The 26,071-nt window shown below is 41.2% G+C and overlaps 1 protein-coding gene across 18 annotated transcripts in view; it reads right to left on the bottom strand.

Moving 5' to 3' along the window:
• Positions 1-26,071, bottom strand: part of NIN (ninein) — a 106,453-nt gene that overhangs the window by 47,396 nt on the left and 32,986 nt on the right. For all 18 annotated transcript variants that reach the window (XR_014242495.1, XM_082384791.1, XM_082384784.1 and 15 more), the window contains 4 exons: positions 6,787-6,826; positions 4,951-5,141; positions 977-1,123; positions 327-494 (listed from right to left, as the gene is read on the bottom strand). Coding sequence is in view for 17 of the 18 variants with exons in the window: in XM_082384791.1 (XP_082240917.1) it covers positions 327-494; positions 977-1,123; positions 4,951-5,141; positions 6,787-6,826 (546 nt within the window). In the remaining variant the exon portion in view is untranslated. The remainder of the gene's footprint in view (positions 1-326; positions 495-976; positions 1,124-4,950; positions 5,142-6,786; positions 6,827-26,071) is intronic.

Below are 26,071 nucleotides of genomic sequence, written 5' to 3'. Positions count from 1 at the left end.
TCTCTAAGAAAAACATAACGTGATTATTTGCGTGTTTTAAAAAAATGCTATCTGGCACTGTAAATAAACACGACGGTAAAACTCTAATCTTTACCAACCAGAGATCAGCTAAGAAATTTCTTATCAATAATTTAGGGGTTAAAAACATGGAAAGAAGTTATCAATAATCCTGGTTGAAGTGGGTAGGAAAAGTTACCTCTTACGTCTGAGATCTTGTGAATAGAAGAATCATTAAGGAGAAATCGAATCAAATCACAGTTTCAAAAAAATGGAATTTTTCAACCCTGCCCCAATTCGTCATTTTTCTCTCATTTTAGCTGCCACACCTTCAGGATCTCCTGGCTGTTCTCAATGCCCTCTTCATGCCAGGTGTCAAGTATTCTCTCCACTGATGCATAGCCCATCCCATCATCCAGGCAGGAGAAGACCCGAAAGCCAATGGTACTTGTCATCGCAGATGGGGTTGTGGTCCGTCGTCCACTCTCATCGAAAGACTGGAAGAAGAAAGAGACTTGAGCAAGCTCAGGCATTGCAACATGGTGTTGGTCAAGACCAAAACTGGTCAGTCCTGACCACGAGGAGCAGAAGGCATGTTTCTCTAATTTATAGGATAAAGAGTCACGCAGCCCCTTTGATCTCCCTTTCCTAAGTCAGCCTAGAATGCAAAGCTTATCAACAGTTGACCTGGCCGAGAGTTCCTTCATATAGATGAAATGTGTCTCTACTTAACACCAGGTTTCTTCTGACCTACAGCTAACACGAAGGGGCATAATTAGTGGTCTTCCTACTGTAATTTATGGTCATTTCTCAAACCCAACTTTTCCTTCCCCAATGGTTCAGTCTTTCTTTACTACTCTTCTTTTGCCTCTCTTTCTCCTCAGTATTTTTCTTCAGACAGCAGATGAATACATTAGAAATTATTCAAATGGATTTTAACTTCTACTCACAAAGAAACCACTTCCTATTTGTTTCTTACCTGCATGGAGAGGTGCCTTTTCAATTGTCTATATGGGGTAGATGCTGATGGGGTAAGGGATTTTCCATTTTTGAACAAGCCGTAGAAAAAATCTTCTACACTCATCGTACCATCAGGATCAAGATTATGGAAGACTTCTTCAAGCATCTGGAAAAGGGTAACCATATATTTTAACTATTTCACTCAAAAAAACCCACAAGGCCCAAAGTATACTTCCAGCCAACAGAAATTGGCACCACTCTTGATCCCAGGACTCCAGAAATATAACATGTCCCTTTATTCTCACTTGACTGAATTTCTTCCTTTCTAGTAATGTCCTTCCCCCTCACATAAACTAAATAAAATTCATTTTCAACATCTTCATAATTTTATGCAATTTAGCATTTAACTGTTTTCTCTTTTGCTCATACTGTTAGAACGGGTAATCTTTAATGTTACTACACGTTATTCTTGCGAATTAAAGACTTACTTAAAAATATAAAGATATAGCTTCCCAGTGTTGTAACAAAACAAGATAGTTAGACATTCATTAAGCCGTTATATTATGGTGACTCCACATGATATTTTGCTTATATTGAATTTTGGAAATTGGTACGTTAGCACGGCAGAATTGGGTCTGGGACAGATGGCAATGATCTAATAGTTTGGGTCTGAAACCCATGACTTGGGATTTAGAACATTACTTGGAACAGCACTGCGTGTTTGGGGTCTTTATTTCTTTTAATGCTTTAGCACGGGAGAAATGAGGATTGGATAGGAAGGATTTCATGTGTATGCAATAGAAGGGTTCCAAGAGATGTAAAGAGAAGGGAATTTTGCCTGACTGCTTTGCACCCTGCGACAGTAATCAAGTAGTCCTCATCACATACAGTCCCTTCTAGAGGCTTGCCTAGGAGCTGGTTTGTTCCCTAGCTCAACAGAGGAATGGAAAAGGGAATAAGCAGCATGAATCATGGATACCGCAAAACAGGGAGGGAAGGCAAAGACCTCCATCCTCACACTCAGCTTCCTCTTTATTTGGGGGGCTAAAATTTTTCTATAGGACATGCCCCCAGTGTACAAAACAGAAATCACCAGAGGATCCTGTTAAAATGCAGACTCTGATATAGTTAAATCTGGGGGTGGGGCCTAAGATTCTGCATTTCTAACAAGGTGATGCCCAGTTTGCTGAGTAGCAAGGAATAGAACAAGCAACAAACTTACTCTTGTTGCATTTGAGCCTACACCTGGGTCCATTCTAACAAAGGCCTCTTTGTAACAAATCCTCAAATTTTCCATATTCATTTCGTAAGTCTGGACTATTGCTAGGACTCCTGTCATCTCATAATTGTTGACTTTATCCTTCATCTAATTGCCTGAGGCATTTCTTTTATCCAATGCTTTTTTTTCCAATTCATACCCAATAGGAAACATCTGTCTCTATTCTTGTTTTTATACCACTTCCTTTGGAGAGGACTCTGAAACAAGAAAATCATTCTAAAGAGTGGAAATCTTTGGAAGAAGCAACAGTTCCTAATAGAGAAGCATATGATGAAATAGATGGAAAGGTATTTGGGGCAAAATTCTGAGGTTGCCAAGCTCCCTTAGCTTCTCCGTCTCGTTCTTATCAACCAAAAGAACACTTTCTTAGAGGACCAGGCTTTCAGGACTGTCAAACCAGAAGTCACAGTAAAATCCAAGTGTGCTGACTGAAGTGAATCAGCATATTTTGGCTCTAACCTTAGCTCCACGTGGGTTGGCCCTGTGACCTTGGCCAAATCAATGCACAGCTTCCTGACTGCCTAAACACCCATCACCTGATCCACGTGAAGTGGCGGAGTAAGTGAATCCTGGCAGTTATTGTACATGAGGGAGTAGTGAATAAAGGGATGTGGATTCAGAAGAGGGTGGATGGGCAGGGCTGGGCTGACAAGAATACAAGTCAGTGGGCAACTAGGGCACCCCCTGCAGTCTGTGCAGGAGCTGAATCTAGAGCCCTGAGGACATTCTTACTCCCCATCAGCAGCCAGGTCTTTGGATGGTTGATTTCCCAATGTGTAAGTTGGGAAATAATGCACTAGAATAGGGATCACAAATACCCTGAGGGGCCAGGAAGGTGATGGAAATAAATGAGGCAGGATGGTCTTGAGACATTAGAAAGTAGTGCCTTTTAAACCAGTGAATGGAACACGAGTGCATGCCCTGTCCAAAGGGGCTAGCTGCTTCTCACTGCCAGCAAAATGGAGCCAAATCTTCTGATTTTTAGAAAAATCTCCTGATTTTAAAAAGTATAGCAAAAAGTTCAGTTTTTAAACATTGGGTAGGCGACATAGCCCTTGGGTCATATTTGGCAGCTAGGGTGATAGTTTGCCATCCCTGCCCTACAGTCGTCCTTGCTTCTGGAAAGCAGGGCACTAGTTTTAGCCTTAAGACAGTGAATCTAGTTTCCCTTCATGATGATGGCAACAGGCAGCAGTGATCTCTTTCTTTATCTATAAAATGAGGGGTGACTAAATCTAAAATTGCTTTCAGTTGTAAAATTCTAGGATTCCAAGTTGTATGCTGATGAGATCATCTTGAACTTTCAGCTCTGCTGTGGTCTAGAGCTAGTAATACAAAGTACTATAGTGTTTCATGATTTTGGTGGGGAGGAAAAACACTAAGTAAAAGCTACATTCAATTAGCAATCCTTTACTCATCCTCACATCAGAAGAAAATTAATGTGCTGCTTCTTTTCCTGGGTTCTGGAATCTCCACCACAGAAAAAAATGCAACTCCCCACAAATGGCTAAGTTTATTCCAAGATTTGTTCTTAGATAAATAATCCAAGTTTGTGCAATATTTCTTGGCAGAACAACCCAAGGTTCTGCATACTGCGCTGGTTTATAATTTAGGAGGATGAATTTAATTTTATGACTCAACAGCCATCACTGAAAAATAAATGACGACTGAGCCATTAAAATCTAGTCAGAGGGTATGCAATGGTCACATACACAAGGGAGAAGGGGGGGGAAAGAACTTTTCTGCAAGCTACACTACTTGGAAGTTTTTGATAATAAACCTCTTTCTGGTTTAGGAAAATAATACCACTTATCCTCTGAGCAAGCAGATAACATGGTTTCAAATATCATTATAATCAAAGTTTCCCAAAGCTACAACTGTAGCCCTAACCTCTAAGTCCCTCCAATCCTTATTTTCAGCTCTTTGAAAGACATATCTTGGAATTAATTACATTCTTATGTTTCATGGCTGTTCATGCACCCAGTCCTGCCACCCCTCTTAATTTTTTAGAAAACGTGAAGTTCAGAATTTTACCGAGCAAGAGTCTTTTGGGGGCTCCTTCAGGACTCTTTTGTTGTACATTTTCAAAACCACCAACCTACTCTTTTCCCTTTCCTCATGACCAGATTATTGTGATGGCTCCTGGCTGGTCTCCTAATCTAAGGCTCTCTTTACACCACTATACCCCATAAAAGAAGTTCAGACCACCCTCAGCAAGTAAGTTTTTCCTATGTATTATTACTTAATCTGCTTAAGAACCCAGGGATGATATTGAGATCTTCTCTCCAAAAAACTAAACTTATCAGCCTGGCCTTCAAAATATTCCCCCAACTCAAATCTCCTGAACTCCCCTCTTCGTCCTTCCTCTACACCTTTCCCACATTTTGCTCTGTGAATGCCACATCTACAAATAGACTGACATCATGCTACACTGAACTGGTGTCTGATAGTAATGTGGGGTAATGTGCTTAGCACAGTGAGGGGCACACAGTATGGGTTCAGTAAGTGTCAGCTATTGTCAGTTTTTCTTTTCCACAATACAACATGAGGTCCTCAGAGACAGGATCTTCATGGCTGACTTTCCAGGAAAAAAAAGAGAATGGAGTCTCTGTAACATGCTGCAGGAAACCAAAATATGGCTATTCCTAGCCTGTGGCCAGTTTAGCATTTATCATGATTACTATTCCTGAATAAAAATATGATGCAAGGCTTACCTCACCATCGACATTCTGCAAACCATACTGCTCACAGATGGAGATCAGCTTCTTTCGGTTTAGGTGACCATCACGGGTGATCCCCAAATCTTCACAAACCTCCTGCAGTTTCTCTTCTATCCAGTCTTGGGGAGGGGAAGGCCCACTTTGTGAGGCATTCAAATCATCTGGGTTCCAAAATCTTAACTGGCCTAAAATAAAAGCATACAGTGTGTTGTCCCTAAAGGAACTGAGAGCCTATTCTCAAAGAAAAATGTGCTTTTTAAAAATAAATGCTATAAGAAAGAGACTACAGATGTTGATTTGATGTTGAGTTGATTTGATCCTGAAGTTCAACTGAAGTGGAACCATTGGTTCTTAGGCTGCAAGTAGGGCCAACAGACACTTTTTTGTTCATTGGCAGTCATACCTATGTAAGAAATACCATCTCCTGTGCAGTAATGCCAAGGTTCTAGGCTTATTTTATTCCAAAGGAAAATATGCACAGGCTTAGGCTTTGGTGTGATCGGAAGAGAAGGCTGGTTGAGAACCATTCTAAGGAGCTTTATATGCCCTACCTCAGCTATAGCTACCAGACTTTATTATCTCCACTTTCTTTCTAGTCTAAGCTCTGCTTTTACTGAGAAGGAAATAATTTCATGATAAATATCATAAAATGATTATAAAAGTCAAGATTAGCCTATTTCCAAATCTTTACACATACGAATATTCTGACCTATAAGCAATCCAACTTGAAAGAATAAATGTTTGCCAGGGCAAGTTATTAATTATTGGTATATTAAGGATAAGTTCTATTTGAAGATTTAAGGATCAAACTACTTATTTAAAAATAAAAATTTATTTATCCTCTATTAAAAGTTCACTTCTAGTTAAAATTTACTTCCATATTAGAGATTCTGTAAAGTCATTACTTAAACATGAGCTAATTACTGGCAAGATTGTGTGTGCCTGGAAGAACCTTAGAGAGTTGAGAAGAGCATTTAGTGCTACCCCTACTGTTTATCAAAGACATTAAGCCCATCACCGCTGTGTCTTTACAGGTTGGAGACCTAGAGAACGTGTAATTACACTTAAGTACAGTTAATCCAGGGTAGGCTGTGAAGTGAGCTGAGGTTCCGTCAGCTGAACCACAGTGCCATCTGCTGGCCAGAAGATCAACGTGTTTTGATCCGTCTTAAATACATCTGAAACTTGTCAAGGGATACATTTTTTAAAATATAAATTTATTTATTTATTTTTGGCTGCGTTGAATCTTCGTTGCTGTGCGCGGGCTTTCTCTAGCTGCGGCGAGCGGGGTCTACTCTTGGTTGTGGTGCGCAGGCTTTTCACTGCAGTGGCTTCTCTTGTTGCGGAGCACGGGCTCTAGAGCGCAGGCTCAGTAGTCGTGGCGCACGGGCTTAGTTGCTCCGCGCCATGTGGGATCTTCCCGGACCAGGGCTCGAACCCGTGTCCCCTGCACTGGCAGGCGGATTCTTAACCACTGCGCCACCAAGGAAGCCCTGTCAAGGGATACATTTTAATAAGTAACTATTTAGTTTTGGATTGTTCATAGATTAATGTGAAAGTCTATGTAAGAGAGTAATTAACCCATAAGTGAAATTCTACATCTTAGTTGCCACATCTTGCATGATGCTAAATGCAAGGATTTAAAACTAAGAGCTATCAACTGGGAATGAGTTTTTTGTTGCTGTTGTTCTTCAGGTTATTTCTTAGTTGGCCTCCAGCAGGCAAGGTGGTTAGTAAGAAGGCAAGGGATGCAGGAAGGGGGTGTGGAGAGCGCCCTGTGAATGGCAGCCCCTCCTTCCCAGGCAGGCCCCACGCACACTCAATTCCTACCTTCTGCTTCGTACTCCTCGCTGCGCTGCGTCTTCCAGTGCTAGAGGAGGCAAGAGAAGATTAGTATGTTTTAGAACTAATTCTGTTCTTCCAAGACCCGGTCACTCTCTGGCTCTGAAATCATCATCTGAGTGAGTCACATGATTGGGGACCCTTGAGTGCATTCATCCAGGTTGGCTCTCCTCAGTCAACAAGCCAATTAAGAGGAGACTCCTAAGAAACATGCCACAGCCTTCTGCAGCATCACACCAAGGATTTGCCTTTCACACTTGTGAGGTGACATCACTTACTCAACAGCAAAACCTATCACAACCAATAAAATCAGGCTGAAGCAAATATTCAGAATCCATCAACTAACAGGAGTTTGTACACATGCATTTATGAATTTGTTCTTCAATAAATGTTTAATGGGTGTGAGGTATTACGCTACATCTTTGGAATACAACGATGAACAGGAGAAGCATATTTCTTGCTCAAGAAGTTTATATGCTGACAAAGACATGCAGACAAGAAAACAGAGTACAATATTGTAGTGTAGTAAGTGCTATTATGGGGGAGTTCAAGAAGGGGTACCTAACTGGGGTATCCTTCAGCCTTGTGAGCTCAGGGTAGACTTCCTGCAAGAAGCAAGGTCTGAGTCCTGAGGGATAAGCTGGAGACAGCCAGGTGCAAAGAAAGGAGCAGTTACTATTTGCCGATGTGTGGAGACCAGAATGAGTGAGCCTGGTGTGTTTCTGGCACAGTGAGGAGACAGAGATGCAACCCAAAGCAGGTAGGCTAGAAAGCTCAAGTTAAATAAAATGTACGTTACCAGTAAATTACTACATTAAAAGCAGTGAAATTGATCTGAACTAGATCATTTTGTCCCCTTATCGTGCTGTGTTACTACTGGGTCTTTTCCAAGTCACAGCATACAGTTGTAGTTTGTGTACTGCACAAAAGCACCCAGCCCAGGGCACAGGTCAGAACCAAAATCCAGCCCATGCTCCACAGGCAAGCATGCACAGGTCTGCTTCCAACCATTGGCAACGAGTAGGTCCACAGTGGTCTCCGGCCTCATCAGTAAGCTTCCTAATCACCCCTGTTGGTAGGTTCTGCAACCATCTCAGGCAGGAAACTCTGTTGAGAAAAGGTGTATCCCCCTTTTAAAACCTGCTGCTGTCTCAGCAAAGATCCAACTTTATGAATGAAGCTGCCTTTGATAACAAATAACCAGCCTACTCTCCATGGTGGCTGAACTGTACAAGGTGAACTGATTTCTTAGATCCTGTAATGAACTCAACAGGAAAATAAGCCTAATTAACTCCCATCTCCAGAGCCTAGATTCCTCATGGCAGACAGTGTGCAACCTAAAATTCTTAGGTTAAATATTTCAGTAGCTTGTTCAAGTTGATATGAGTTAAAGTTCTTTCAGGCAACCTAGGCACATCTATTTTGTTGCTCTCCTCTTAACTGAAGGACAACTATCTACCAGGATTTCACAGTTCCATATTTCACTCAGATACTGAAGATACCACCAATTCAAAGAGTTCACCAAAATTTGCCACACTAAGCTGAAACCCCAAACTGACAGCGCTGAGATAAATTATTCTTGCCACAGAGAGACATTAAAAAGGCTATAATTCAAAATATATAAGCTCACTACAACTCATTCAGATTACAACTGAAAGTCACTAATATACATGGTGTATCTATGGAAGGTGAAGTGGGGCACAGTGTGTGTGATTTTTTACTTGTTTGTGATTACAAGTTTATCAGGCTACATTTCCACATAAAGACATATCTCAACCCTGATGGATGGATGAGGTGTGAGGGTGGGGAGGGAGCAATGGAGGAAATAGCACTCTAGATTTTCTTACTATTGTTTCTGGCCAGAATTCAATACTTTTTACTTTTTTTATTTTTATTTTTTAACATCTTTATTGGAGTATAATTGCTTTACAATGGTGTGTTAGTTTCTGCTGTATAACAAAGTCAATCAGCTATACGTATACATATATCCCCATATCTCCTCCCTCTTGAACCTCCCTCCCATCCTCCCTATCCCACCCCTCTAGGTGGTCACAAAGCACCGAGCTGATCTCCCTGTGGTATGTGGCTGCTTCCCACTAGCTATCTGTTTTACATTTGGAAGTGTATATATGTCAATGCTACTCTCTCACTTCGTCCCAGCTTAACCTTCCCCCTCCCCATGTCCTCAACTCCATTCTCTACATCTGCATCTGTATTCCTGTCCTGCCCCTAGGTTCTTCAGAACCATTTATTTTTTAGATTCCATATATACATGTTAGCATACAGTATTTGCTTTTCTCTGACTCACTTCACTCTGTATGACAAACTGCTAGGTCCTTCCACCTCACTACAAATAACTCCATTTCATTTCTTTTTATGGGTGAGTAATATTCCATTGTATATATGTGCCACCTCTTCTTTATCCATTCATCTGTCGATGGACACTTAGGTCGCTTCCATATCCTGGCTATTGTAAATAGAGCTGCAATGAACATTGTGGTACATGACTTTTTTGAATTATGGTTTTCTCAGGGTATATGCCCAGTAGTGGGATTGCTGGGTCATATGGTAGTTCTATTTTTAGTTTCTTAAGGAACCTCCATACTGTTCTCCATAGTGACTGTATCAATTTACATTCCCACCAACAGTGCAAGAGGGTTCCCTTTTCTCCACACCCCCTCCAGCATTTATTGTTTGTAGATTTTTTGATGATAGCCATTCTGAACGGTGTGAGGTGATATCTCATTGTAGTTTTGATTTGCATCTCTCTAATGATTAGTGATGTTGAGCATCCTTTCATGTGTTTGTTGGCAATCTGTATATCTTCTTTGGAGAAATGTCTGTTTAGGTCTTCTGCCCATTTTCGGATGAGGTTGTTTGTTTTTTTGATATTGAGCTGCATGAGCTGCTTGTATATTTTGGAGATTAATCCTTTGTCAGTTGCTTCATTTGCAAATATTTTCTCTCATTCTGAGGGTTTTCTTTTCGTCTTGTTTATGGTTTCCTTTGCTGTGCAAAAGCTTTTAAGTTTCATTAGGTCCTATTTGTTTATTTCTGTTTTTATTTCAATTTCTCTAGGAGGTGGGTCAAAAAGGATCTTGCTATGATTTATGTCATAGAGTGTTCTGCCTATGTTTTCCTCTAAGAGTTTGATAGTGTCTGGCCTTAGATTTAGGTCTTAAATCCATTTTGAGTTTATTTTTGTGTATGGTGTTAGGGAGTGTTCTAATTTCATACTTTTACATGTAGCTGTCCAGTTTTCCCAGCACCACTTATCGAAGAGGCTGTCTTTTCTCCATTGTATATTCTTGCCTCCTTTATCAAAGATAAGGTGACCATATATGCATGGGTTTATCTCTGGACTTTCTATCCTGTTCCATTGATCTATATTTCTGTTTTTGTGCCAGTACCATATTGTCTTGATTACTGTAGCTGTGTAGTATAGTCTGAAGTCTGGGAGCCTGATTCCTCCAGCTCCGTTTTTCTTTCTCAAGATTGCTTTGACTATTCATGGTCTTTTGTGTTTCCATACAAATTGTGCAATTTTTTGTTCTAGTTCTGTGAAAAATGCCATTGGTAGTTTGATAGGGATTGCAATGAATCTGTAGATTGCTTTGGGTAGTATAGTCATTTTCACAATGTTGATTCTTCCAATCCAAGAACACAGTATATCTCTCCATCTGTTTGTATCATCTTTAATTTCTTTCATCAGTGTCTTATAGTTTTGCACATTCAGGTCTTTTGTCTCCTTAGGTAGGTTTATTCCTAGGTATTTTATTCTTTTTGTTGCAATGGTAAATGGGAGTGTTTCCTTAATTTCTCTTTCAGATTTTTCATCACTAGTGTATAGGAATGCAAGAGATTTCTGTGCATTTTGTATCCTGCAACTCTACCAGACTCACTGATTAGCTCTAGTAGTTTTCTGGTAGCATCTTTAGGATTCTCTATGTATACTATCATGTCATCTGCAGTGACAGTTTTACTTCTTCTTTTCCGATTTGGATTCCTTTTATTTCTTTTTCTTCTCTGACTGCTGGGGCTAAAACTTCCAAAACTATGTTGAATAATAGTGGTGAGAGTGGGCAACCTTGTCCTGTTCCTGATCTTAGAGGAAATGGTTTCAGTTTTTCACCATTGAGAACAATGTTGGCTGTGGGTTTGTCATATATGGCCTTTATTATGTTGAGGTAAGTTCCGTCTATGCCTACTTTCTGGAGTGTTTTTATCATAAATGGGTGTTGAATTTTGTCGAAAGCTTTCTCTGCATCTATTGAGATGATTATATGGTTTTTCTCCTTCAATTTGTTAATATGGTGTATCACAGTGATTGATTTGCGTATACTGAAGAATCCTTGCATTCCTCGGATAAACCCCACTTGATCATGGTGTATGATCATTTTAATGTGCTGTTGGATTCTGTTTGCTAGTATTTTGTTGAGGATTTTTGCATCTATGTTCATCAGTGATATTGGCCTGTAGTTTTCTTTCTTTGTGACATCTTTGTCTGGTTTTGGTATCAGGGTGATGGTGGCCTCATAGAATGAGTTTGGGAGTGTTCCTCCCTCTGCTATATTTTGGAAGAGTTTGAGAAGGATAGGTGTTAGCTCTTCTCTAAATGTTTGATAGAATTCGCCTGTGAAGCCATCTGGTCCTGGACTTTTGTTTGTTGGAAGATTTTTAATCACAGTTTCAATTTCAGTGCTTGTGATTGGTCTGTTTATATTTTCTATTTCTTCCTGGTTCAGTCTCGGAAGGTTGTGCTTTTCTAAGAATTTGTCCATTTCTTCCAGGTTGTCCATTTTATTGGCATATAGTTGCTTGTAGTAATCGCTCATGATCCTTTGTGTTTCTGCCGTGTCAGGTGTTACGTCTCCTTTTTCATTTCTAATTGTATTGGTTTGAGTCTTCTCCCTTTTTTTCTTGATGAGTCTGGCTAATGGTTAATCAATTTTGTTTATCTTCTCAAAGAACCAGCTTTTAGTTTTATTGATCTTTGCTATTGTTTCTTTCATTTCTTTTTCATTTATTTCTGATCTGATCTTATGATTTCTTTCCTTCTGCTAACTTTGGGGGTTTTTTGGTTCTTCTTTCTCTAATTGCTTTAGGTTTAAAGTTAGGTTGTTTATTTGAGACATTTCTTGTTTCTTGTGGTAGAATTGTATTGCTATAAACTTCCCTCTTAGAACTGCTTTTGCTGCATCCCATAGGTTTTGGGTCACCGTGTTTTCATTGTCATTTGTTTCTAGGTATTTTTTAATTTCTTCTTTGATTTCTTCAGTGATCTCTTGGTTATTTAGTAGCGTATTGTTTAGCTTCCATGTGTTTGTATTTTTTACAGTTTTTTCCCCATAATCGGTAGCTCGTCTCATAGCGCTGTGGTTGGAAAAGATACTTCATACGATTTCAATTTTCTAAAATTTACTGCAGCTTGATTTGTGACCCAAGATATGGTCTATCCTGGAGAATGTTCCATGAGCACTTGAGAAGAAACTGTATTCTGTTGTTTTTGGATGGAATGTCCTATAAATATCAATTAAGTCCATCTCGTTTAATGTGTCATTTAAAGCTTGTGTTTCCTTATTTATTTTCAATTTGGATATCTGTCCATTGGTGAAAGTGGGGTGTTAAAGTGCCCTACTATGATTGTGTTACTGTCGATTTCCCCTTTTATGGCTGTTAGCATTTGCCTTATAAATTGTGGTGCTCCTATGTTGGGTGCATAAATATTTACAATTGTTATATCTTCTTCTTGGATTGATCCCTTGGTCATTATGTAATGTCCTTCTTTGTCTCCTGTAATAATCTTTATTTTAAAGTCTATTTTCTGTGATATGAGAATTGCTACACCACCTTTCTCTTGATTTCCATTTGCATGGGATATCTTTTTCCATCCCCTCACTTTCAGTCTGTATGTGTCCCTAGGTCTGAAGTGGGTTTCTTGTAGACAGCATATATACGGGTCTTGTTTTTGTATCCATTCAGCCAGTCTATGTCTTTTGGTTGGAGCATTTAATCCATTTACATTTAAGGTAGTTATTGATATGTATGTTCCTATTACCATTTTCTTAATTGTTTTGGGTTTGTTATTGTAGGTCTTTTCCTTCTCTTGTGCTTCCTGCCTAGAGAAGTTCCTTTAGCATTTGTTGTAAAGCTGGTTTCGTGGTGCTGAGTTCTCTTAGCTTTTGCTTGTCTGTAAAGGTTTTAATTTCTCCATTGAATCTGAATAAGATCCTTGCTGGGTAGAGTAATCTTGGTTGCAGATTTTTCCCTTTCATCACTTTAAATATGTCCTGCCACTCCTTTCTGGCTTGCAGAGTTTCTGCTGAAAGATCAGCTGTTAACCTTATGGGGATTCCCTTTTATGTTATTTGTTGCTTTACCCTTGCTGCTTTTAATATTTTTCCTTTGTATTTAATTTTTGATAGTTTGATTAATATGTGTCTTGGCATGTTTATCCTTGGATTTATCCTGTATGGGACTCTCTGTGCTTCCTGGACTTGATTGGCTATTTCCTTTCCCATATTAGGGAAGTTTTCAACTATAATCTCTTCAAATACTTTCTCAGTCCCTTTTTTTTTCTCTTCTTCTTCTGGGACCCCTATAATTCGAATGTTGGTACGTTTAAGGTTGTCCCAGAGGTCTCTGAGACTGTCCTCAATTCTTTTCATTCTTTTTTCTTTATTCTGCTCTGCGGTGGTTATTTCCACTATTTTATCTTCTAGGTCACTTATCCATTCTTCTGCCTCAGTTATTCTGCTATTGATTCCTCCTAGAGAATTTTAAATTTCATTTATTGTGTTGTTCATCATTGTTTGCACTTTAGTTCTTCTAGGTCCTTGTTAAACGTTTCTTGTATTTTGTCCATTCTATTTCCAAGATTTTGGATCATCTTTACTATCATTACTCTGAATTCTTTTTCAGGTAGGCTGCCTATTTCCTCTTCATTTGTTTGGTCTGGTGGGTTCTTACCCTGCTCCTTCATCTGGTGTGTATTTCTCTGTCTTCTCATTTTGCTTAACTTACTGTGTTTGGGGTCTCCTTTTCGCAGGCTGCAGGTTCGTAGTTCCCGTTGTTTTTGGTGTCTGCCCCCAGTGGGTAAGGTTGGTTCAGTGGGTTGTGTAGGCTTTCTTGTGGAGGGGACTGATGCCTGTGTTCTGGTGGATGAGACTGGATCTTGTATTTCTGGTGGGCAGGACCACCTCCAGTGGTGTGTTTTGGGGTGTCTGTGAATTTATTATGATTTTAGGCAGCCTCTCTGCTAATGAGTGGGGCTGTGTTCCTGTCTTGCTATTGTTTGGCATAGGGTGTCCAGCACTGTAGCTTGCTGGTTGTTGTGTGGAGCTGGGTCTTAGCGTTGAGATGGAGATCTCTGGGAGAGCTTTTGCTGTTTGATATTACGTGGGGCCGGGAGGTCTCTGGTGGACCAATGTCCTGAACTCGGCTCTCCCACCTCCAAGGCTCCGGCCTGACACCGAGCCGGAGCACCAAGACCCTGTCAGCCATGTGGCCAGGTATGTGGGGAGTTTCCTGCCTTTGGGGAAGTCTGAGGTCTTCTGCCAGCATTCAGTAGGTGTTCTGTAGGAATTGTTCCACATGTAGATGTATTTTTGATGTGTCTGTGGGAAGGAAGGTGACCTCCATGTCTTACTCCTCCACCATCTTGAAGGTCCCCTCCTGTTTTTATTTTTAAAGTTTTAAGTCAATAAAGCTCCACTAATAATAACATCCTGCCTCTCTGTCCCTCCACATTTATTTCCTCACCCAAGAGAGCAAATGATTGAAATGCTCGTACTACTTTGGCACCCAAAATGGTGAAAATTCAGTATTCAGTATATAAGTTGGAAACACCCTAAAATGAAATCCATTCAGTCTACCTAACACAAATAAAATAGTGGTGCTGGGAAAGTTGGACAGCTACATGTAAATCAATGAAGTTAGAACACACCCTCAAACCATCCACAAAAATAAACTCAAAATGGCTTAAAGAGTTAAACATAAAACATGACACCATAAAACTCTTAGAAGAGAGCATAGGCAAAATATTCTCTGACATAAATTGTACCAATGTTTTCTTAGGTCAGTCTCCCAGAGCAACAGAAATGAAAACAAAAATAAACAAATGGGACCTAATCAAACTTACAGGCTTTTGCACAGCAAAGGAAACCATAAAAACAACAACAACAATGAAAAAAAAACGAAAAGACAACCTATGAAATGAGAGAAAATATTTGCAAATGATGCAACAGAGAAGGGCTTAATCTCCAAGATATACAAACAGCTCATACAACTCAACAACAGAAAAACAACCCAATTGAAAAATGGGCCGACGACCTTAATAGACATTTCTCCAAAGAAGACCTGCAGATGGCCAGTAGGCACATGAAAAGATGCACACCATCACTAATTATTAGAGAAATGGAAATCAAAACTCTACAATGACCACCTCACACCAGTCAGAATGGCCATCATTAAAAAGTCTACACATAACAAATGCTAGAGAGAGTGTGGAGAAAAGAGAACGCTCCTACACTATTGGTGGGAATGTAAGCTGGTGCAGCCACTATGGAAAACAGTGTGGAGTTTCCTCAGAAAACTAAAAATAGAATTACTATATGATCCAGCAATCCCACTCCTGGGCATATACCCAGACAAAACTATAATTCAAAAAGGTACATGCACCCTTATGTTCATAGCAGCACTATTCACAATAGCCAAAACATGAAAACAACCAAAATGTCCATTGACAGATGAATGGATAAAGAAGATGTGGTATATATACACAATGGGATACTACTCAGCCATAAAAAAGGGGGAGGGAAGGACTGGGAGTTTGGGATTAGCAGATGTAAACTATTATATATAGGATGGATAAACCACAAGGTCCTACTGTATAACACAGGGAACTATAATATCCTGTGATAAACCATAATGGAAAAGAATATTAAAAAAAAGAATGTATGTGTATAACTGAGTCACTTTGCTGTACAGCAGAGATCGGTGCAGCATTGTAAGTCAACTATACTTCAATTAAAAAAATAATAATAAAATTTAAAAAAAAACAAAAAAAAATAGGTTTCTATCATCTAAGAACCATCAAAATAAAACCTACCAAATTACTAGTAGGGGATGATTTTTAACAGCACAAGCTGACATGAGAAATGGCAGGAGAATATGTATCACTGGACAAGCCCCTGCTGGGATACACAGCTGGAAAAATGCAAACACATACCGACAAAAAATCCTTGGTAAGAAAGCAACAAGGTATGTATCTTGCTACAGAAAAGTTTATTTCTTACATATGCTCACTTACTTCTTGATTCATTTGAAACTAGTGAGCAATTAATTAGTTCAAAGGAGCAAGAGGCTCCAGTATACTGTTTCCAACATCTCATGAGTCTATGCAACTAGGTGCCTTATCTGATCCACTCTTCCCGGCTGCCCTCTTACCCTGATTCTCACCTCTAACTAGTAAGAGATCGAGGGTGGAAGCCAGACTGCCTGGCTCTGAATCCTGGCTTACTTACTGGGTTAAGCTTGGATAAGTTTCTTAACCTCTTTTGCCTCAGTTTCTCCATCTATAAAATGGGAATAAAGTAGTACATATTTCACAGAGCTGGGTAAAATGCTTAGAATAGTGCCTGGCACCTAATAAGCACTATAAAATTTGATATTATTTTTCTTGGACACATGTTTGTGTAGTATATATTAAGTTTATATTTGCAGGTTTTTTTCATTACCATGTTCAAACTTAAAGCATTAATTTGAGTGACCCTGGGAAGTACCAGTTATTTATATAAATTTGTAAGAAAAGTGCCAAGTCTCCAGCAGATATGCAAAGAATACAAACAGACAATTCACATAAGAGGCAACACAATTAAACAGATATGGGGAAAGGTTCATTTCAACAGCAATCAAAGAAGTATAAATTAAAACCAAGGAATCTTTTTGTTCCCATTAAATTAGCAAAGTATTTAAGAATATAACTCCTATTACCAACAAGGTTATGAGTTAAAATAGGCCTATTTATGTTACTGGTAACAATGTAAATGGATATTACCCTTTTAGTAAAGAAAATGGCTTTATGTATCAAAAGTCATGAAAATGTTCATGCTGTTTGATCCAGTTTCATATGATTTCTGATGGCAATAAAATCAAAGAAAGAAAAAAAGTATATATGTAAATATGTACATTTAGCACTTTTTGTAAAAGTACTGAAAACAATTTAAATATTCAACAATGGGGCATAAAGTATAATGATACATCATAATGTAGTCGATAAAAGTGTAATTATAAAACAATGTAGGAGCATGAAAAACATGAAATGTTAAATGAAAGACCACAACAAAAATGTCATCAACACTGTGATTACCTTTGGAAAAAAACATTCATACAATTACACAAAGACTGGAAGGAAACAGAGACAATAAATATATATATATATATACTTGGTTGAGGGAATATGGGAAACCATTTTATTTCCTTTACTGTTATAAATGTTGTTTATACCATATAAATAGGTACAATTTCACTATTTCTTTTGCCAGCCTGCCCCTGAATTCTCACTAAATGAATTCCCTGTGACCTGGGGGTGGGGAGAAAGGGAAACTTCTGTCCCCTTGGTATGTACCACTCTTTTAGTCAGCCATGTCCTCCTGTACTGTGACCTGTGATGGAGAGACCATGCTTGGTGGGAGGTCCAGGCACTTTCAGGAGGGTGAAAGCTGCTCTGTGCCAATGCCTCCTAAACTTAGCAGAGTGTGGGAAGATCCAGGACAGTCGTCTGAGACCTGCCTTGGGGGCTGTGACCACAGCCATCCAAAGAGGCATTCTTCAGACAGCCTAACCCAATGGCGTCAGGTACAGCAGCTTAAGTGACTTCACACGAACTCTTAGGGCAAGTAGTGGCAAGGTAAGGGATAACTTATTTTAACATCTCCAAGGGTAACGATTTCCCAAGCATTTCTCCATGGCCCTGTGTAAGAAGCCTAGATCCAGCTAAGACCAGCCCTACTAGAAGGAGAAGCAAGCTTATGCTAAGGGCTACATTTTCATTCCAAGACCACTTTAGCTGGAGATTGTTTGCCACCCAGATGTTTTGCTATGCTTCTTCCCCCGTCTCCCCCAAGGGCCTATTCCTTTAAGAAGAGGTAAGCACATGGGTGGCTGAATGTTTGTCATTAAATTGCTTTTTTGGTGGGGTGGGGGGTGGGTGGGAGCAGATTCAATTCACTCACAGCTCTTTTATCTTCATTCTCACTGCCTGCGGCCAGTAGTTCCAATTAAAAAGCAGGGGGAGAGGGAAGGGAAGGCAGGTTAGAAGGTTGGGGGGGATTTGATCATTCGGCTACTGGAACACCACCAATAAAAGGAGGCATCACTCTGGAACAAGGTCTTTTAATTGCTGACGGTTTACCCAGCACAGTGAAAGCCTGGCAGGTGGCCTCTAGACACAGATCAGCCGTGAGTACTGGAAGGGAGGTAATCACGAACATCTCTGGAAAAGTGGGAGAGGAAGGGGGTGGCAATTGCTGGGATGTGTTCTCCATACTATTCATAAAAAAGGATTTTCAACTTCTTCCTTTGAAATCTTATGTAGCCTCTCACTGGAGAAAGAATGGATATTAATACATTTTTAAAAATCATTCAGCAATTCCTGACTCCGGAGGCAAAATGGTAGCCGGGGGAGACTGCCGGGGTTAAGTCTGGCCCTGCCACTTTGTGTGACCCCTCGATACCTTACTTCATCTGCAAAGTGGGAGTGACCCACCTGATAGGGACACGGAGGCATATGCCTGGCTCTTAGGAAACGTTAGCTCTTGTTATTGTTTCAGCCAGAACAATGAAGTGGTTGAGGGTTTAGACTACAGAGCCGGACTCTTCACTTACTGGCTGTGCAAGCTTGGGCAAGTTACTTAATCCCTGTGTGCCTCAGTTTCCTCAGGGGTAAGTGAATAATACCTACCTACGAGGGTGTGCTAGTATTTGGAAAGCACTTGAAACAGTGCCTGCTGCAAATTAAGTGCTGTCTGTTAAGCAAATAAATTTTATAATTACTATTCCTACTACCTGGGTGTTCAACACTAGGACAAGGGCAGAGGAAAGAAACAGCAGACAGACCAGTGTCAGCTTTAAGAACAAACCCAGAAGAAACTCTAGAAACTCCAGCTTTGAGTGTGTTAGTTGTGATGAAGCAATCAACTTTTTTTTTTTTTTTTTTAGCAATCAACTTTTGATTCAACGTAGGAGCAGGGCCTCCCCCGGGGCCCTCCGCGCTGTGGACAGTGTCCCCTGGGTGGCCACATCTGGCAGGGCCCACCATGCCATGTGTGCTGGCCAACAGGCCCCGTGAGAGCGGACAGAGGGGAGACGGTCAGAGGTTGCCCGGTCCTAAAATGGCTGCTGCAGAAAGAAGTGCCCTGCACCGCCAGGTAGGCAGACAAAGGGAGTCCCACAGCCCCCCGCCGTGGGCTGTGCGTCTCAGTCACGCTGGCCACTGTGGTCAGCTCTCGGGCTGCCCTACAGCTGGACGAGGGTGCCCTGCACCTGTGGGCTGCACTGCTTTCAGGAATGCTTTCTCTGGAGGGACACCTGCTTCGCTGGACGGCGGAACAGATGGCCCGAGCCTCTTGGATCCCGGGGCTTCCAGCCCCGAGGCCGGGCCAGCATCTGCAGCCTGCGGGTCTGGTGCAGCCCCTGCCCACAAGGGCCCAGCCGCAGACCCACCAGCCATCTGCTCCGGCGCAGACCTCTGTGCCCCTCAGAATGTTCGGCTAATTAAAGCGATTACGGGGGGCACACACGGGGCTATTCTTTCCCAGCAGAGGTTGCTGAACTGATCTCAGCAGCCTTAAGCAGATTTTTTTTTTTTTTTGGAAAAGGGAAAGTCTTGCAAGCCCAAAGAGAACAGAAAAGAAATTTATTAAAGCAAAAAAGCTCCCCCAGCACACTGAGCCGTAGTGTCCATTTTACAAGAGCAGCACACTTAAGTAAGCACAGGAAGTCTCTGCAGAAAAACAGGATTAGTTAGGAGATACTAATGATGGAAACCTTAGGACTTCTGAAAACACAGCATCTATCGCATATTTAACTAACAATCCTAAATACTGATAAAGCCCGTGCTCTGGGCAGGTACTGGAAGCTAAGTGCACCCAGCAAGGCTGGCTACTGTTCCTGCAGGGACACGCTTCTTAGGACTTCATCTCCACCTCTCCCGCACCTGAAGGAAGGCAAAGGGGCGATGAAAGGGGGCCTGACAGCCCCGCTCCCAATCTCTCTATTCTGAACCCAGGGACAAGCTGCTCCGTTGCAGGGCTGTCATGACTAGAATGCAAATCAGTTCCTTTATCTTTAAAAGCAGTTAAAAGCTACAAGTAAGTGTTGGGGATAACAAGAATTAATGTATGATTTTTAAATGCACACACATCTAGATGAGTCCTGCTACAGTGCCAAACAGCCTTCAGTACTGCCAGTGTGAAGAAATGCTGAATTTAAAGGAATCCGAGCCTTAAGCCTCTTCTACCAAGGTTGGGGACTTGGTTTTGTTTCACTGGATTTTAAAGTCCTTAAAGGAAAGGGATTCTTTCATACATCTGCTTGTGGTATCCTGCTTATCAGAGTTGCTCTCAACAGATAGTGAATACTGCTCTCCTATTTGAAAAATACTTAATGGTATAGTTGGAAAATGTTACTATTATCATTAAAATTAACTTGTTAATTTTTGATGTGTTGTCTATTTTATTTTCTAGTTAGAAAATAAATATTAGAAATTGTTGACCTGCAAGGAGGTGAGAATGAGGGCTAGACTCCAAGGGAATTTCCTCTGGGATCAAGTCAGGAGGACTTACCAGAACAGCAAAGCCTGAAAGTCTGAAAGCTGAATCTGTGTTAGAATGAAAACATCTCATTAGCTTTGAAGGGGCTTCTTTATATCACTTTCAGGTGATTTATAGTTGCATCTTGAATGAGTGTTTCATCTCTGAGAATAGCCGAAGATGATCTAATAATACTCAAGAAATATAAAGGGAAACACTGGAATTCCATTAATAAAAAACCTATCCTGATGATGTCATATTATTTGATGGAAACGAATGGCATCAGTAATGAAATTGCTTACTTTGTCAAAGACTAGAACAAAAAATGTAACGGGCGAGTAATTGTCAGTTTCACACTTCTGGAAGAAGATTGATTTTATGGAGGGTAGTAAAATCAGTTTGGGGGTTCTTTGTGTTTCTGTTTTTGTTTTTAAATAACGACCACTCATCCTCCTACCCTCACAGTCCGACACAAGGGCTTGATTTGCTTGTCCATTCTCCGCTGAATGAAGCAATTGGCTTTAACTTTTCTCTCAGGTCCTCACTTAAACTGCACGGTTTTGGCTTACACTACTATTGTCTACAGTTGAAGAAATCATTGTTTAAATAAAGCCTCTGGCTCTTGATAAGAATCTTACTAGGCCCAATTTATTCCCTGTGGAGGAAAACAGTTAACAAGGTGTCCCCTGTTTTGAACAAGGGCAGAAAGCAAAGTGGCCCTGCCCCAATTGTATTCATTGTCAACCTTTCCCACCATGTCTGAGTAATACAGAATAAAACCAAGAATTAGTTTTGTTTTTCTCCCCAACTTCCAGCTACCCTTAGAAGAAACCCTTATAAAATTCAAGGTCAGTTCAGTAGCCACTGCAAATATGCATATATGGGGGGCGGAAATATATACTCTTCAGAATCTAAAAACTCAAGAATGTGCCCTTTGTTAGTCTGGATTAATTCAGAATAGAATGTCCAACTGAATTGCCTTGAGTGAAAATGATTCCACAAACAGAAAAATCACCACTTTCCTTTCAATACCACCCCAGATGAGAGGTCAGACTCCCAAGGGATCCATTTGCCAGGTAAACACACTAAACTGGAAGGTGAATGCACATTTCAGCTGGACAGTGGAACCCACCTGTCACTTGTGAACTAGCACATTTTGCTTCAGGGTTTCTAAATGAAATTCTGAAACACACATTTTACTGCTGAAAATTTAGCAAGATTACAGTGGTCTTTCCCTGTGCAAAGGCTTTATGGCCTTGTAAAGTAAATTTGGTTGGGGAGACACACTTAATAGTTAGGTTAGATATTTTCTGTTTCATCAGGAAACAATCAAATTGCCTGAATAAAGCTGGGGGGAGGGGAGGGTGGAGATGATTAAAATGTTTACAATTTATGTTAGGGCTTTAACACGTGGACTGAAACAAAAGTCGAACACAACCTCATAACAAGGTTAATACTTATATATTCTATTCAGGGGATGAGGCCAAAGTGTGAAGCACTTGTGATCCCGCAGTCACAACATGGGTTCTCACCCAAGGCATCACAATGGTGCACCATGAATGGTCATGGGGGGAGTTCCAAATTGCTGTAACTAAAGAAGCCTGGATCTTCACATGGAACTTACGTTAAAAAATTTAGGTGCTTGAAAGCAATCTCTACAATAGCATCACTCTTACTTGCCTGCATTTCTGTCTTCTTGGATGAGAGGGAAAAGGTGGAGTTATAAGTAGACTACAGAGAATCATGACTACTGAGAATTACCTTTAAATTTGTTGTACATGGGCTTCCCTGGTGGCACAGTGGCTAAGAATCTGCCTGCCAATGCAGGGACACAGGTTCGAGCCCTGGTCTGGGAAGATCCCACATGCTGCGAAGCAACTAAGCCCGTGTGCCACAACTACTGAGCCTGCGCTCTAGAGCTCGCAAGCCACAACTACTGAGCCCGCGTGCCACAACTACTGAAGCCCACGAGCCTAGAGCCCGTGCACCACAATGAAGAGTAGCCCCTGCTCACCGCAACTAGACAAAGCCCGTGCACAGCAACAAAGGCCCAACACAGCCCAAAATAAAAAATACATAAATAAATAAATAAATAAAAATTTGTTGTACATGTGGGAGAAGGCCTTCCAAACAAGGATGCATAAAGAACACTGTGAACCACTAGCCCAAGAGCCTAGGAATGAAATGTCCACTCTTAGCAATTCCCCAACTCTTGAACAACCCCAGAGGGAAGCAGGGAAGGGATTACTCTTTTATCCCTTCAGATGACTGTCTGCTCACATATCCCTACAGGATGAGTTCCTAGAAGGAAGCGAGCCACCCTGAGGACAGCTTTTATAGGTGGCTTGTGACACCATTCCATTGCATTGCACCCCTCCCAAGTCCTCAGATAAATGAGATAATTACTTGATTCATCTTAGGGCTGAAATTAGTCTCCTGTTGGGTAGCAACAGCCAGACTTCTCCTCCATAGAACTTCTGACAACAGATTCAGGTCCTTTGGTCTTCAGGAAAAATGAGGCCTGTCTGAGGACAGGAGAAACTGCAATCTAAGGGCAAGCTAGGAACCCCTGAGCCAGGACCCAGGAGTCAAAAGAAACCCACAATCAAACCTAGAAGGCTCGTCTCCAGCTCCCCATCTCACTACTCCTCATGAAATATTCATGTCAAGGGAGACCCAGCCCCCTCCCACCTTCAATACTGCCCAGCCGCACTGAGATGAGGTACGAGTCCCTGATAACAAACACACCCAAGGAAGACATTTTTAACACCCACGGGCAGGAGACAAATGGGACTGAAGCAACCAAAAGGGAGAAAAAAAGCCAGAAGTACAATAAAGAACTCCTGACAGGTTCTGAACTCCTTGTAAGTTAAGAATAAATCAATCCCACAGTTCATTGAGAATCTTGCTCTCCTCATCTTCCCCACCTGAGGGCCACTCTAGAATAGGGAAGATGACCTGGCACACTGCTGAGCCCTAGACAGCTTCTGTAGAAGGGAGGAGGGTTTCTAGAGCAAGGCCATGCTGCCCAGAGCGTGAACTGTGTTGGCCAACTGAGTGGCCCTCAACTGCTGAGGCTACTGCAAAAACTGGCCAGGAAACAGGAGCGCTATCTTGACACAACAGGATGCAACAAGACCGACGCTGAAGAAACTATGCCACAGCCCATGAGGGCAGCGCATGTGACCCATGGCCATGGTTACTGCATGAAGCTGGGGCTGGCCCTTCTTACTGCCCAGAGGGACATCAAAAACATCACACATGATTCTATTAACTTTGTAAAGTGATGAATCAACTTGAAAACTGACAGGCTCCATTCAGCTCGCAAAACACTTCATTTTTAGGCAAGAAAGTAGCTGGATGAACTTTGGTTTGAGTCCACTTTCAGCAATTAAAAAAAAAAGGGAGGGGCTTCCCTGGTGGCACAGTGGTTAAGAATCCGCCTGGCAATGCAAGGGACACAGGTTCAAGCCCTGGTCCGCGAATATTCCACATGCCGCGGAACAACTAAGCCCGTGCGCCACAACTACTGAGCCTGCCTGCCACAACTACTGAAGCCCACGCGCCTAGAGCCCGTGCTCCAGAACAAGAGAAGCCACTGCAATGAGAAGCCCGCGTACCGCAGTGAAGAGTAGCCCCCCCTCACCACAACTAGAGAGAGCCCACAGCAATGAAGACCCAACGCAGCCAAAAATAAATAAATTAAATAAAATAAATTAAAAAAAAAAAAAAGGGAGGAGGTAAAAACGTGTTATCTGATTCTACTATAGGCTTTCTGGTTGGGGTATAACAGACTCTCAAAGTCAAGTCAGTAGAGTCCTTGAGGAGAGCATACACAGAGATAAATGACTCTCTACAGCACTCTATTTGCTCTCTATTGATGGTGGGTCGTTACACTAAAGCTTCTATGTATACCGTCAAAAGGTCACACCTAAGAGGTTTCTGGAGGAGTTAGGGAAGCTGAAGTTCATTGGGGGTGAAATGATTCTCCCAACATACCCTTTCACTAAGACAAAAGCAGCAAGATTTTGCCCAGACTCAGGCCTCAACCCTTCATTTTATTTACACATAAAACCAAAGCCTCACTTTTTAAACAGTAAATCTCCCTGGAAATCAGTAAATAAGATTAAATAAGGATATAAGAAATATCCTGCCAGCAACAAACTCAGCTCTGCCCAAGAACATTTCTTAGTATCCCCAGGTGGTAACTAGAAACTCTCTTCTCAAAAAAACAAGCAACCATTTAATTTGTTAGCACCAAGTAACAGTGCCTCAGGTATTGAAAACAGTTGGAGAAAGGAGATACTAGACTTAAAGGTGTTTTCTATGTAAGAAAAGCTTCCCCCGTAAAGTGTTGAGACCTATTTTAACCATTTTTTCATAGAAGAATGTCTCAGATACATTCCACACTATTTAGGGTTATGAAACAGATTTAATGTTATAAAATGATACCCTTCCTGATAGCAAGATATTATGAACACTGCAATAACTGAAGTACGCAAATTACTTGCCTCCCTGAAATAGTACATATAACACTTTTGTGCATGTGAGTCTATGTGTTTTACTGGGGAAAGGGCCCTATCTAAATTCTCAAAGGGACCCAAGAGAGGGTCTAAAACCGATTGAACCAAGATGGGAAGTAGCCTCTGCCCCAGACCCACTGGTCCCCAGTGCTGTGATGTTCTAGGCGATGTTTTCCTTCTTGCTTCTCATGGTCTTTCTGTTTTCAGCTGTCACTTCTCACCCGCACTACTCACACCATTTTTGTGGTTTCTATCTCCCTCATCCCCTCTAGCTGCTTTTCTTCCTCTCTTCTCGCTCACATTTCTACCAGTGCTCCTTCACTTCTATTGTGAGCATAGGTATCACTTGATTTTAAAAAAAGGTGATCTGATCAGCAGACCAGTCACGTGTCTTCTAAATTGCAGTACTTGTGGTTGTTTTCATTTTTGCTCAATACCTGAGCTCTTTCCAGTTACCTTTGAGTTTGTGGGGTTTGTGGGTACCTTTGGGTTTGTGAAGATGCCAGATGTCTGACTGCTGGGGACATTATTGGAGCAAGCTTCTTGTAGATTTCAGCAAGCTGAACATGGACTTGAGACAGCAACAAACACTCATCCCCCCCCATCAACCTACGATCTACAGACTACTTTAAGAAACTTGAGGCACTTTGTCTCTTTCCCAGCTTATATGAGCATCTGAAATATCTGCATCCCCAGTCTGAGCTGGGATTTACAAGAAATATTTAGAGCTTGCTCAGCATGGCACTTTCAATCATGTTCTATAAATGGTATGCTGGTAAATGAGCTGCAAAGAAAGAAACAAGAAAATGTCACTGCTTCTCCTTTATTGGTAGATTATAGCACCGTGTCAAATGGAAAGAAGGGAGATGAGGGAGGCAGGGTAATCTCTGACTGCTGGGACATGCCAGGTGGGACATGCCAGGTGGGACATGCCAGGTG

The sequence above is a fragment of the Balaenoptera borealis genome, assembly GCF_965194805.1.
Source record: "Balaenoptera borealis genome assembly, chromosome: 3".
Classification (NCBI taxonomy): Eukaryota; Metazoa; Chordata; class Mammalia; order Artiodactyla; family Balaenopteridae; genus Balaenoptera; species Balaenoptera borealis.
Note: the sequence above shows the minus strand (reverse complement) of the source record. Positions and strands in the feature narration are given on the sequence as shown.